Source organism: Rhea americana, unplaced genomic scaffold (genome assembly GCF_003343005.1).
Source record: "Rhea americana isolate MKP2758 unplaced genomic scaffold, rheAme1 scaffold_18, whole genome shotgun sequence".
Classification (NCBI taxonomy): Eukaryota; Metazoa; Chordata; class Aves; order Rheiformes; family Rheidae; genus Rhea; species Rhea americana.
In genome coordinates this window covers 4,721,217-4,736,065 of record NW_028185927.1, presented here as the reverse complement: position 1 = coordinate 4,736,065, position 14,849 = coordinate 4,721,217, and the positions used below count along the sequence as shown (strand labels likewise).

General features: G+C 40.1%; 1 protein-coding gene across 1 annotated transcript in view; it reads right to left on the bottom strand.

The window, feature by feature from the left end:
* NPAS3 (neuronal PAS domain protein 3) overlaps window positions 1–14,849 on the bottom strand; it is a 588,522-nt gene that overhangs the window by 3,070 nt on the left and 570,603 nt on the right. The window contains exons 10-11 of the mRNA XM_085301814.1: window positions 4,590–4,737; window positions 1,371–1,486 (exon numbers count right to left, since the gene is read on the bottom strand). Of these exons, the coding sequence (XP_085157940.1) occupies window positions 1,371–1,486; window positions 4,590–4,737 (264 nt within the window). The remainder of the gene's footprint in view (window positions 1–1,370; window positions 1,487–4,589; window positions 4,738–14,849) is intronic.

Sequence of the window (14,849 nt, the reverse complement as noted above, 5' to 3'; positions counted from 1 at the left end):
TTTTTTTTTTTGAAGATGCTCTCTTTTAAGGCTACGGTTCCTAGCTGATCAAGAGAGAGCTTGGAGTCTGGAACTGTTCAAAATATGCCTAGGATTTTACCAGAGCTTGAACTGAACTTGCTGGTTTCATTCAAAACACTGTTCTGATTTCAGATCCTTTGGCACTTCTGTTTAATTCTTTTGTTAGAAACAACACCCTGCCACTGCTGTCCTCCAAGACTCCCAAACATCTCCTGAGATGCACCCATCTGTGCATCTTTGAAGATGCTCTCATGCTCTGCTATCATCAGCCTTAATAGTCATGAATGTAYATGCATTTCTTACCTATAGAAACCTACTGCGTACATGGGAAATGCAAACCTTTCTCCACATCTGTGGTATTTGGCTATTTAGAAACAATACACTATGCAGGAAGCATTCAATAGGAGAAGAGATTCCTAATCCTGTGGGCATCAGGACTGTATGTGTGCCTAAAACTGATCAAATTGTCAAACCAAGCTGCCAAAGGAGAACAAMTAAATGCCAAAGATGAGAGAGAACAGCCATAACATATAATACAACATTTAAGGCCTAACCCTCCGCTTGCTTTTGCTTGATCTCTGTCACYGTGATCCACTCTTTCCAAATATTTTTTTCTTGATTGCTATTATAGACATGGGAGAAGAMTCAGATGCACGTTGCATGCTATGGCAGAGTAGCTTCCTCATTTCGGGGGCCACAGGAAACCATGCTCCTTTCAAAGCCGYCTGATCTCTACCTGTGCCTAGGTATCACCTCTAAAGCTAACGGGGAACGCGCGAGCCATCTGTGCGCTGGGCCAGCTGTTGGACGCGCACGCGGAGTTGGACAAGCACCCTTAGCGYCTCAAAACCAGTGGAACTCGCAGGAGCTTGCGACCAAGTGCTTGAGCCTGTTACRCTCCGGTAAAACGTGATTCTTTCAGCCCAAGAAAACAACTCAAATTTTGCAAACTTTACCTCCCCCTAGCGAGGCAATGCCAGAAATGTGCCTGCACAGGAAAAGGGGTGGTAGAGGTTGACAGCACAGGTTTATGGTCAGAACATGGGACTACTCTTGAACAGTAAGAATTAGAATCATACTCAACAGCTACAATCCCAAGTCCTCTGGACAAGGCACAATATCTTCTAATGAAGCCTAGCTAGGAAAACAAATATTTAGCTCAGATTTAGGCATGGAAATACTGAGGTCATTAGAAGTTTTTGACATTTTTTTTTCATTTTAATTTTAGAGGATTTTTTTGTTTTAACAGAACAATCCATGATAAACAACTGGAAAGGTAAGCATGTGGCTCTACTGATACGGATTTCTTCTGTGTGTAAAGCAGTAAGGAGGTACACTACGCGTGTTACCTGAGTTGTCCTTTGAGTCCGACTCGGAGTCAGAGGTCTCTGAGGATTCTGAGGTTTTCTCTGGGAGATGAGGAAGTTGTGCAATATCCATCGGAGTGTCCTTGTACTCTGGGTTACTAAAGAGGAGACAGTAAGTATAAACACAGTTGGATGATTTGCTGGTTGATGGTTTTCCCTCCTTTCATATCAAAGTTCAGGAACAAAGACCATGAAATGGCAAGCATAGCAGAGCAAATACAAGAATATACTTTTTTTTTTTTTCCTCCTAAGTCCTTCACAGTGGGGATTTTATGAAGGTTTATTTTAATGCTGCTGTCAAATATTTACATTGACCAGGTACTAAAATTTGTTTGATTCCAGTGAAGTTTTAGAGCAATCAAAGCATTCTTACCAAAGTGGGGCACCACGACTCGTGTGAGATCTAACAGTAAAGCGACACTGTGTAATCATCCAACAATAGAATATCGAGAATTCAATCCCATTACTGTGCCTGGAAGGACAGCGAGTGCATTTTAACCTTTCCAATCTGTTTCTCTCCCACCGGCAGTGGCTATTAAGAGTTATCTCTGCAACAATGTTCTCTATCAATCCTGTCAGAGCCCTTTCAATACCTGTTTTTCTCAATGTCCTGTTTTCCAGACTTTAATCAAGCAGACCATACATAAAGTTAGTAAGAATGTGCTCAGTTAGCACTCAGAAAAATGACTACTGCTCAAATACCGCTGAAGAGTTCAGCCAAGAAATAAATTAAAAAGGATATATATTTTTTAAATAATGCACACATGCATGCACATCACCAAGAAATGAAAAGCAGCCATTCTAACTATATGACAGATGCACATGTGCATGTTAAGATGCATATGTTAGGGATAAAGAACTGTCAACACACCCATTATAATCATATCTTCATCTGCTCATGTGGTGCTCACCTGTGACTTGTTAGCAACGAACATGACTGCAATGTAGAAAAGCCACACTACCAGAGAGACTGAAAAAAAAAAAGCCTATGCTTTTTCTTGGTTTGGAGCTTCTAAGATGTGTGCCTTTCTCAAATCAGTGGAACAGAGGAACAGACATAGCTGGACATAAGTGGCATAGGAACATAAAAAATAAACAAAGTCTTCAATCATTTTTGAATAGGTGAGCGTTTCCTTGCAGCTCGAATTCCAGCCTGGCGACAGAGCAGAAAATCTGCAGTCCTGCGCAGAGCAACACGAGCCGTCACTGGGGGAGACTGGCACAGTACCACAGTGACATTGTGCCCACCCTCAGCCTACTGCAGACACTGCGAAAATTCAGAGTTCACACAGGTCACGCTGAAATGCCATTCTTACGATTGTCAGCTTTATGGTTTTGTCCTGACAAACTGACTTTATTCTGTTGCATCCCAGGGCAGTCCCCAAATTTGTCCCCTCCAAGCAAAAGATGTTTGAGGGCTTTCACATGGTGAATAACAAGTTGGTAGAACAAGAACAGCATTAATCCTCCTTGTCACTATAATTAGTCTATCTTTTTACAGACAGCTGAATCATACTTTCTAATGCATGGAAATGTATACAGACCAGTACTCCTGCAAAGAGTAGACCTAATTATGCCTTGATCTGTCAWTAAAATATTATTTGGATGCTTGGATTTTCCATGGATTCTAGTATTAGGAGAAATCTAAATTAAAAATACAAATTCAGCAGAAAAGCTAATCTTTCTCCAACASAGCAGTGAAAGGAATGCATCAGAAAAATCAAGTTCTAGGAGGAGCCTTTACAGAGTGAGACCGTACAGCTTCTCTTTTTTTGTGGAACGTTTGTGGACTAGATTTACCGTTCTCTGGAAAATAGCAAAGGGGACAGAGGCATCAGCTTCTAATTTTTATGGAGTGCTTTCCCAGCCAGAAAATGCACAGAGTTCTGGGCAGCTTGAAGCCCTGATAAGATTAGGACAGTGAAGATGTACTTCCAGTCCAGAATTGGCACCCTTACGATGAATTCTTTGACTGTTGCATTCTGCCTCATTCTTGCTGGCTCAGCTAASACATCACTCTGTGGATGTTGAGAAAAAAGGTAGCAGAATAAAAATAGACTAGGAGAAGCCCATGTTCAGGCATACCAGGATAAAAACATCCAGGCACCAATTAACATATCACTACTGTGGAAGGTTACCCACAGTATCCCAAAGGCTCTCCTGCTAAGGGTTGCTTCCTCCACTGACCCAGAAGGGGAATCAGCAGTATTGCAGCACCTAACTTTAGGCAAGCACAGACTCTTCAGGGCTTGTTGGACCTGGTCACAATCTAGTCCTTAGATATCACTTTGAACTGTCATGGCATGAAAGGCAATGTAACAAACCATGACAAGCAAGTTAAAAGAGGAACAAGCCAGAAAATGGCAATTGTATTTCACGACAGTCTCAAGGTTTCAAATTCTATTTGTTTGTTTGCTCATGCTCTGGCATGAGACAGAAAATCCCCCAATCTTATTGAATATTTTCACAAAATGGGATGTGTTGATAGGTGTTTTCAGATCACAAAGATCAGGTTTATACTTCATTGTCTGTCAGTAGCTGTTGGTCTTGCCTTGAGCTAAAACACACTTGAGCTTTGGTAAAACAGAATTTCTCAAGGAAGAGCATTTCCTTCAAGATGCTACTACAATTTCTGTTTAAAAATTTGCTACTTTTATTTTTAAACCCTATTTGGTACTTTTCAAGGGGAAAACTGTCTGATGCTTACCAGAGCAACACATTCTTTCAAAGATTTTCTTCTAAGAAAATCACACTCTCTGGACTGGACTGGTGATCTTCCAGAGACACCTTTTTGTAGCATTCCAGGAAATTTACTTCCATGCATTTCCAATAACCAYATAAACCAGTGCCCGACACTCCGTACAAGATTTTGCAACACAGCCACTGCAAGTTGGGCCAGATCTCTTGTCATGCTGGGGAGGTTTCAGTGCAGTGGAAGCAGGTAATAAAATGATAAAGGGTTTATTTGAAGACCAAGACAACATAATTATTCAAGAAGATTACAGTATACTGAGACATTACAGATGTTTTAACATATCCAACCATCAACCAAAAGGCACTGTTTCTGAAGGGGATCATGTGAGAACGTTCTTCTCATTAACTTTCTCCAGTAGGCAACTGCTTTTTTCCCTAAAACTCGCAGCAACAGAGTGAAGCGACTAAGACAGCGGTTCAAGCGATGGAGGTGACTGGGAGACGTACCTAAGAAGGTAATTGACCCAGATGATATTCTTCTCACTTGCGTTCTTGGCATTGACAGCTATGGTTGCACTAGACTGTATCCAGATATACCCTCCATTCTTCTGCATCCAGCGGTAATATTTTGTTACACATTGACCCTTATTCAGCACTGGGGAAAACAAATGAGAGAAATAAGAAATAGAGCAYGTTAGTATCCCAGAAAAATGATCTTCATTGTATACTATGACACATGTATCAGCAGAAGCTACTGGGCCTCTTTTAGGCTTAATGTGGCATGCCRATGAGTTGACAAACAGGAGCTGATGTCCACTAGAAGTAGCTGTATGTTTTACAAACCTTTAAAGTAACATTTTAATCTGTTTTTGGAAACTCCAGTGCAAGAAGAAAAGCAAAAAAGAACCCACAAATCTCTTTGGTTCACAGAACACTTACAGCTTTGCGGACATTTTCAGTGCCTGCAATGTCAAACCGTATAAGAAGAAAAGGGAAAAAAAAGGCAAATTTATATGTGATTTATTCATAGCTCTAGGTAGACCTCTTCGAGATCCTGGATATTTGAAAGGTTTGGGAGGATACCCTACCCCTGCTGCTTTGATCATTCTCCTTATTGCAGGCAATATCAACTACTGAACTTATACATCTGTTCCTTTTGATCTTGTGAAACAGAATTTACAGTTCTCAGATGAACCAAATCTCCACTGGTCAGTAGGGAGAAAGTCTTGGGAGAATTTACTTACTACCAGAGCAAAGTAAATCCACCAACAGACTGAGAAAGAGGCCTAAGGGAGGCACAGAATGACTTGGTTAGAGCCTAAGAGTGACAGCTCTCCCATGTTTTAAATATCCTAGCCAACAGAGAAAAAAGTAAAAGCAACCAGTAATGTGAAACAGGGTTATTAAATACTCACAGGAAGAAGGCTTAAAAATACAGATGTTTAAACTAGCACTTTAACCAAAATGTCGCCCAGTGGAAACGGACTTGATTTGTATCCGATACACCAGTGTCAGGAAAAGGAGATGAAATGCAAATCTTTCAGAGGAAGGAAGTGGCATAATTTTAAACAATGCCTAAACTATCCACAGTCTGCGTACTTACTGTTACCTGAGTGCTTATTCTGGCTGCCTTTCTCACTAATCCCATAAAGCTTGGTGCACTAGAGGGCAGTGTGCATTCATATACACCCTCTGCTTTTGTCATGTCCTTGTCTCCGTCTGCTAAAATGAAAAACCTCTAACTGCTGTAATAAATTTGGCTAAATTAGCTGCTAAATGGTTATCTCAAGTAATATGTATTTGCATTAATCATCTTGCTCTAAACCAGAACAAGCCAGAGTCCTAAAGACGTAGTAAATTCATATTGTCCATTTAATTACGGCTAATAAGTGCTTCATATACAATAGTTTCATGAAGTACATTTTGATTTTCTTTTTTTTGTAGTGGGAAAAGAAAAAAAGTCACTTTGGAAAAGAATARGTATTTAAGGCAGTTAAAGTTCCTACCATAAAGGTGACAAACGACACTTTGGAGCTTTCAAGTTAACCAAACGTCTATACCCCTAATTACACCTACGAATGTATCTCTATCGAAATCCATGTACAACAGAAATATATACAGAGAAGGGTACTCACAAAGGCAGCCATACAAATGCAGATACTTTGCTTCCCTGGAAGGACCCCCCCAAACACACTTTTTCCAATAATTGAATAAAAAAGTGCGTATCTAACAAGTGAATGTAACGTGCTCAGCTGCAATGTGAACAAGTGTTGGTGATCCAGGTCCTGTTTTTTCTTTTCAACCACCTCTGTTTAACTAGGTTTGTGTCTAACAGAGATCCATAAATTTCCCCAAATTTTTGTTTTTATATTCCAAGGCCTAAATATTCCGCTATGGTGATTCATTGGCTTCAAAACCTCATTATCGAGTAGAATAAAGATAAAATACTAACAACTGACTATCCAGCACTTCTGTCAAACCACTGAAGTATGCAACTTCAGAAAACAATCTCACATAAATGAGTCCAACTTTATTAGTTATGAAGAATAAGGGAAGAAAAGTACTGCTGTAAGTTTTGATTATAGTTGACTTTCCCAGTTCAGCAAAACAGAACATTCAAAATACTCTTGTTTACAGCTGACAGTAAAATTGATACGCCTGGAAGTCTGGAGTGATACTGTCTCCTTTCTGGAGAGCTGAACACAGACAGTTGCATGCAGAAACTAGTAAAATCTATCTGTACTTGCATCTTTTAATTACACTGTCCTGTTCTTTATAACAGCTTTTATCTGAGGAGTTTACCATGCTATACAGCTATAAAAAGGTGGATCTTTACAACCACCTTCAAGCACATTTGAAAGTCAGGGGACCAAGTGAGCGAGTGGCTAGCTGAAGAGCGCGCTGGAATCCTGAGATATCTGCGCTCTCCTGTGATTTCGCTCTCCTTCATTACAGACAAGTCRTTTCCTCCTGCAGCGTCTTTGGCATCGGTTGTTGCATCACCGAAAAAGTCTCAGTCATGAGCAAAACAGAGAGTTTCAGAATGATGGAAAAAGGGGGAAAATTTAAACCTCTCAAATTATTTTTGAAGGAAGAGGTGTTCGCGTTTTTGAGAAAGGGAACTCAGTGCATCAAGGTCACCTGCAAAACACCTATAGTCAGAGTTAAGGACCCTAAACTGCTATGCATGCAAAGAATTTTTGAAACATCACCTTGAAAAYGAACTTTCCATTAAGCTCCTCTACCTGCAAATACTCACCCTCTATTTGGCCAGCTCAGATATATTAGCATATACACAGGATTCTCCTCACTGCAACCATCTAAAAAATGTTTCATATGCGAGATTTGGGCACCATACTTTGAAGGAAGTCCCACGGCTCAATATAAACATTCTCTCCCTAGAGAAAGTCTCTGGCAGATGAGCTGTGCCGTGCTGCTAAGGCTGGTTCTTACATCCTTTGACAGCATGGTAGGCCCCCACAACCTGGTTCTGAAAGGTTACACTATAGCTTGGACRTTTCTCAATGTAACGAAAAGATGAAAGAAAGGATGCAAAAAATGGAAATGTTTTCTACTTTACGTTATCTTTTAACTATTGAAATTGCCAAGCTGAAACTTAGAAACTAGATGAGGATATTGAGATGATGAACAAATAGGAGGATGCTTCTGGAAGTCATACCTATCTGTTTTATTAATAACCTAGTGTTACTGAGTAAAGCCCAGTTTCATTCTGAGAGTCTCCATTTTGCCAGCACAGAGAGTCCATTAAGAATGCTACAGATTTTGAGAATGAACGAAAACAAAGAAAAAGTCCAACCCAAGCTCTTCTTGCTAAATTATGTTTCATTACTAGCAACAGACCGTTCATTTAAGCTTAGCACAAACTTACGAAAAAGTACTGCTATTTTGGAGCACATCCTGAACTTGTCAGACTCTCTTTCTCTAGGCAAATCCCTTTCAGAGAGCAAGGATTCAGCTCCATATTTTTGTAYGCTGAGAAATGCAAAGAGCTTTATATTTCTATTTCTCAGTGTAGAAATATGCACAGAGTACCGAACCTCGCAGACAGTGCTGCATGTGGGAAAGCGGGACTTGAGACCGTATCAGTGGGATAGCTCCAGTGACTGCAGTTACACGCGGGTAGGCAGGATTGGTGCGCTGGTTTACTATAGGAGTAGCAGGGAGGGTGACTTCTCTTTAGGGCTTAGTCTCTTCTGCCAACAAATGCGTAAGTCTCCATAGCATCGACGGGAGTTACATGTTTACAAGAAAGAGGAGAAAACAGATCTTGTTACTAAGCCAAATTGTGTGGAAATACAGCGCAATCTTTCTAACACTGGCTTTCAGCTTAATAGCTGTCAGGAACAATCTTTACAGTGACTGTAACTGTGAGGAGGAAAATGAGAAAACCCCTAAATACTAGGAACAAGATGACAAATATAATCATATACATATAAACCCTTTAATCAAAGGAAATTACTGAGGGCTGATGCTTTAAAACTAGTGTTTAACTAGTTTTTAAAACCAGTTACCTGCACAGATATATTCCCTAAAATGGTGGGTGCTAAATTTGACTAAAATTTGCTGAAATATTACCTAGTTACTCAGTTTCATGTCAGAGGTTAGCATGCAAGAAATGCACAGTATGTGCATTTCAAAGAACTGAAAAAAACCCCTCATTTATTTCTCCAAGTATGAATATATTGCTATGTACACAGTTCCCAAAAGAGGGATTTCAGTCTTCCTTGGAAGCTTCGCGCACAGCAATATACTTGTAGCAGTGGAGTGAAGGAGGGGGGAGAAGAAGAAACAGTCAGTGTTCTCTGCAGGAACCTAATTCTGTTGGAAAATCAAAATAAATCAGTACAAGTTTGTCTTCAGAAATATGGTTACAAAAAGAAAAAGAACATGGTTTCTTCCTGTAAGGCTGTTCTGAGAAATCAAAGCCAAGGCTTCTAAATAGTGAGTTGTTTTTTAAAAGAAGGAAGTAGTTTAATTCAGTTTGAAGAGGAGATGAAGAAACTGTATATCAAAAGCAGCCTTTTAGAGAAGTCTCTTACAAAAGGACATTTTACTCGTGCATATGCATTTAAAAGCTACACTATATTGCGTATTCAGGTAAGTATAGAGTAAATAGGAAATGATGAGATCATCTTACATATTCACACAGCTTCACAAAGAGGGTCTTTTAATTGGTGAAATATTGAGGTTACATCTGCTGTGCTATTCACCCTTCTCCTTGAGATACCTTTATCAATGACTGTATGGTATTGATACTGAACCCCTCTTGCTACAAAATTACAAAAATATTTTTAATTTACTACATGAGGATGAAAATACCGTACTTAATAGCACAGTTGGATACTTAGCTGCAGCCACAAGTACTCTTTCTACATTCACAAAACTGGCAGACGAAACATGAAAAGGAATACTGACTCTTTAATCTCCACTTCTCCACCTAAGGCCCAAGGCAAGCTGACAGGGTAACTTCATTCTGGAAACAGAGGTGCTTTTTTTTTTCTTTTTTCTTTCTTTTTTTCTTTTTTTCTTTTTTTTTTTTTTTAATTCTGGTTTACTTTTTCTTCTGCTTTTGAAAAACTTTGGGCTGTAGGGGAATGAACCTGGCATAGACTTAAAACAAGTTTCTTTATCTGAAAAGTTACAGTCCTTGATGCTTACAGGAAGGTCACTTTCAAAACCCACAGGAAAAACAGCATCACAGCCARAAAGAGTGCATTAAGTGCCTTATTTGCTTGTAACAGAGACAGTTTTTCATTTATAACAGCTCAGAGGATCAAGTGAGCCTTTGATGTTGTAAGGACTTTTCTATAGATTTTGCAATTAGTGAGTTAGATATTTTAAATAGTAGGCATCCACAAATTGGATTTTAGCAATGAAAGAAGAAAAAAAGTACTGAGCGATATTTAGCAATGTTAAATGATGTTTGATACTTCTAGCAGAATTATGAGCTGGAATGACGACAGAAGACCTGTAGACAGTCTGAGAGCAGCCGTGCATCATCTCTCGCATTCTCCGCACACTTCCCTTTCCTACACGACAGGGAGTGTGGGGTAGGCTCCGGGGGGGACGGGGTAAGCAGCGACTGGGTGCAAAGGTGTCCTCTCCGCGCCAGGCTAAAAGCGTGGAGCTTGCGTGGGCAACCCTTCCACCTCCTCTTCCCCAAAGTCCCCACGTGTCATGTTGCTCCACCTTCCCTCACTGCAGACAGTTGCTTATCAGCCCTAAATGACTTCCAGTCTCTCAACAGAGTTCTCTTCTCTTAAGAAAATAAAAATAYGATAACAGGTTAGGAAAATATCAGTTTGCGCAGCTTCAGAAAACTGTGCTTTGTTTTCACCATACGGCACGAACAAACCTTCAGTGCTGGACAGAAAACATCTTTTTTTTGGATCTGTGTAGAATGCAGCATATTTTGTTAATAATARTGACTGAGACTTTGGCCGCTATTGTGGTATGAACATTAGACAGTAATAACGGCAGGGCTTTAAAGATAAATTCATCTTTTTCTAACGCAAACAGGAGTTAGCAGTTTGTATTTSTGAAAGAAAACTGTATCTCACCAATACCGAAACTCCCACCTAACTTCATTYTTCTGGAACAGTTCTTTTAAGCATACTCATTCACTCTAAAAGCACTAAGGTGTGGCAAACGATTTGCTGCTTATTTTTACAGTATGGAATATTGTTTAATCTCCCAGTATAGGACTGTTATGCATATAAACACCAAACAAATTAGGCTAAAGCRAGGTTCGGCGACTTTGCAGGCAGAAAATGAAAGTAAACCCCATCCTCTATGCAAAGTTTCAACCAACCCCTTATAAAAAGTGGGAAGATTAATAATCTTAAAATATAGAGAGTATTTCTTCCACTACTCTTTGCCTTTGCAGAGGAGCAAACATTAAAAGCAGTCTGAGTCGAACTGTTAAAAAATCTGGATTCACACTAGGATCCAAGCTCTGTAGCTCAAGGCCATCACTTGTCAAATGCAATRAGAAGAGTCTTGCATGCTCTCTCTCCAGCCAGGGAAGAAAAGTAATTCCAAATAGTGAAAATTCCATGAGTTAGTTTGGAAAAGCAACCTGCAGATTTTGTAGCCTGTCCTAATTCCAGACCAGAACTTCTCCGGCCCTCTGAAAATTGCTAGCTGCCATTAGAGATTCTGCCTTCATTTGATTCCAGATTATCTCAGATAAGGATCAGGATGATCTTTTGCTTAAAATCAACCAGATGTCATCAGTTTATCAGTTCACAGCAGCAGTACAAAAGTATTAAGACCTGGCAAAACTAAAAAAAAAAAAAAAAAAAAAAAAAAAAAACCCAAACAACAGACACTTTGCTTTCTCCCTCTCCCTTCTTTCATAATGCTTGTAAGATACCATTTGCCAGTGGCCCATCAATCAAAATGGCAATTTTATAATCACGAAAACATAAGCTTAACATTAACTATTAACAAGAACAATAATACRAGGGAGGATGTTTATTTTGAAACATTATGTGGGTACTGACCAAACGTAATGGTAGAATTATATCTAATTCAGTGTATCAGCAGATACCCTCTCCTGCAGAGGCATGCATATCAGAAYACTGTTCTGTTGTTTATAAAGACAGCAGAAGTTACACTGTCCAAAGACAATAATTCACTAGGTAGGACCCACAGTCTACTGTTTTTTCACGTTGTCTCCYTTAAGTTCTTTGCTTAGCTGAGAGCATGCCATAGGAAGCACTGATTACAAATAAAACATTCTTTTTTGTCTCTGCACCTCCTTGTAGGTCTTAGATCTTTCTCCTGTATTCCTGTACAGTGAATGAATTACCATTCAGCAGTAAATTTGCTGGGTAGTACCTACAACACCTTGTGCTGAAATCTGAGCACATAAAATAAGACGGCAAAGTGTGGTAAAGCAAAAGCTCTGTACAAATGTACRCCTTCTAAACAACAGAAATAAACTAACTGATTGTGTTTTTTAAAAAATAAACTGGATTGAATAATGGACATTTGATTTGTCTACTAAGATTGTYGAGGTTTCCTTCTCTCTTTCTTAAATTTTCTTCTCTCTCATAATTTGTTAGTCTCCCCATGACTTTTAAAACTTCTGTCCTGCCAGGAAGTGATTTCCTTCTGCTAATATTGAAATAGTCCTTTAGAAACCCAAGCCCACTTTGAACTCCAACTTCAGACAGAGCTTCCATYGGCACTAATGAACTCTCTGTGCTCAGACCGGAGGGGAAAATGAAATTCCAGATCCAAATTTTGCCCTCAGCTAGTGAAATGAAACATCAGGGGAGAAATCTGGCCCTGCTTGCTCAAGGAGCTCAAATCCATCTCTCCACTAACTTTAATGTCCACCGTATGACAACGTCCTTAGGACACAGCCCCTTCCATGCCAACGGTACCAGTGGACTGCAGGCAGCGACGCCTCGTGCGGTAGGAAACGGGGCAGGAGCTCCTCAGGGGCTGATCAAAATACAGAAACAGGCAATAATGTTAATTTGCTTTATYGGTTTCACAGGTTAAAGATGGGCTGTTTCCAAGAAAGCATACTGTCCTTTTAAACACGCTCTCACACGCTGATGCTTATCCYGGTTTGAGTGCTGGTACTGAGTGAAATGAGTTTGGTTTTCTCAGCCTAATCGCCGTGGCGAAGGGATCCACAGCACAGAGCATCAAGACAGCATGGCACCGCTGAATGCTTAAACACCCTTCTAACTGCTGCAGAGACTCACCATCATGTCACATTTGGCAATAAACTATATTTAAAACATATTTTTAGAACACACTTTTAAACATATCGTCACTTTTAAAGTAGATCACTTTTAAACAAGCAAACAAAAACAACTTTCTGCCTTTCTTCATATGCCCAAAATGGATAATTTAGCACTAACTCCCTTGCCAAAAAAGCAAAAAACTCAATTTAAAGTAAAAACAATATAACTTTCACGTAGCATTGCATGTTATGATTTCATAACCAATACCTGAAGATACAAAAGCTCTGGATGTTTGGAAGGGGATTCCCAGAAGCCCATGGGGACAGAGTCCTGGACTCCAGCCCACTTGCTTTGTACCTTCTCAGAGATCAAAACGATACTGACCCAGCACTGGTYGCACCGCTCATGAACGGGAAAGCCACAAGTGACGGATGTTGGTTCTTCCAAAGTGACTGCTAGTAAGACCTATTGCACATCATCACATATCTGATATATGCTACACAGTTTATTGATCTTATTTTCGTATACTKCTGGCTTTGAAGATTTTCTCTCTCAGAGGCACAAGTTCAACTATCAGACTTTTGTGGATGGTGGAGGGGAGAAAATTAACACTAATGTAGTTTTTTTTTTAAACTCTATGAAGATCCGCAGGAGTTTCTTCTTAATACAGTAAGAGTTTAGGCTGGAGTAYTTCATGGTCTGGTTAAGTAAGAAAGAAAATAGTTAGGCCATGCCCCAACCTTTAATGGAGCAACACTTCTTTCCTAGTTTACAATGTAAGACAATGAAAATATCTGGTCTCAGTAATGTTGGAGTGAACCTCAGCAATGAAGGGAAAATGGTGTGCAGAAGTATTTTTCCATTGCTTTTTAACACGGCATACGTTTAAAGGGGCTCAGCCAGTTGGACTGGAGCAAAAGTCACCACAGAAATAGTTTTGTGGACAGAGCGAAGGTGAAGCTGTCAGAGAGGCACGATAAATCCTGTTATTCCCACGGCTTTGCAATTTATCATGTGGTTCTGCAATCCATCACAAGAATAGCGCCAAAGTATAAATTCATCTGGGGGGCTGGAAACTTTCAGCTCAAAGAGATTTAAAAAATAAAAAAGAGGATTAAGCGAGTAATAGGGAAACCAGAGGTTCTGAACCGAAGTCAGAGCTCAGCCTTCATTCTGCAGTCCCTTAATGCCATAGCTCTAATTATACAGCCCGTACTGCACGCRTTTTTAACGTAAAAATAGGAGAAAAGTTTAGGCAAAAATTTCAGCTGACTAYGGCACAAGGAGAGAAGCACATTACAGCGATACCAAAGGAGAATTCAACTGTTCTTTGGGCTCTGACAAACGTTTCAACTCTGGTGGCAAAGGCAGATTTCTGGGGGRAAAAAGCCTGCCCTCGATTCAGACAATGCCCGGCCCGTTTAGCGAACTTTCCTCCCTCTGCGCCGCGCGGCTCTCGCTCTTTGTTTTCGCGGCGAACGCGTGGAGGCCATCTTGGGGSGCTCAGGCGGGCGGCGCGCTCGCGATGATTGATGCTCCACCGCGGGGGGAAGAAGAAAAGAAGAACTGCAGCGGCGTGCCTACCAGCTGAAATGGGGGCCGCCTAATTAGCGTTGCACTAAACAGCTGGATTTAATTTGAAGATGAAATAGCACCAGGAATGAAGTTAAAGGGCTAKCGACGCAAACTGCATTTGAGGCATCTTGCAAAATAACTGTACAGCGCTACACTAGAAAAGCAAAATTTTGCAACTGGGAAAAGGCAGGTTCCCAGCTTATGGTTTAAACAGCTTAAAGGTTTAGCTTTGTAGAGCTCTCTGGTTTATTTACTATCCAAAAGATCTGATGCTTCTGGTAAACTCTCTTAGATACTTTACATACACAGAAAAAACATTTGCCCAGCAGCACACAATTAGCACGTGAAAAATTTAGCCACAAGATATCATGGAGATCAGAAATTTATCAGGATTTAAAATAGTATCTGAATACTTATATGGATAATTAGAATACCCAGTATTACAACAGCAATAGGCTCCCTCTGC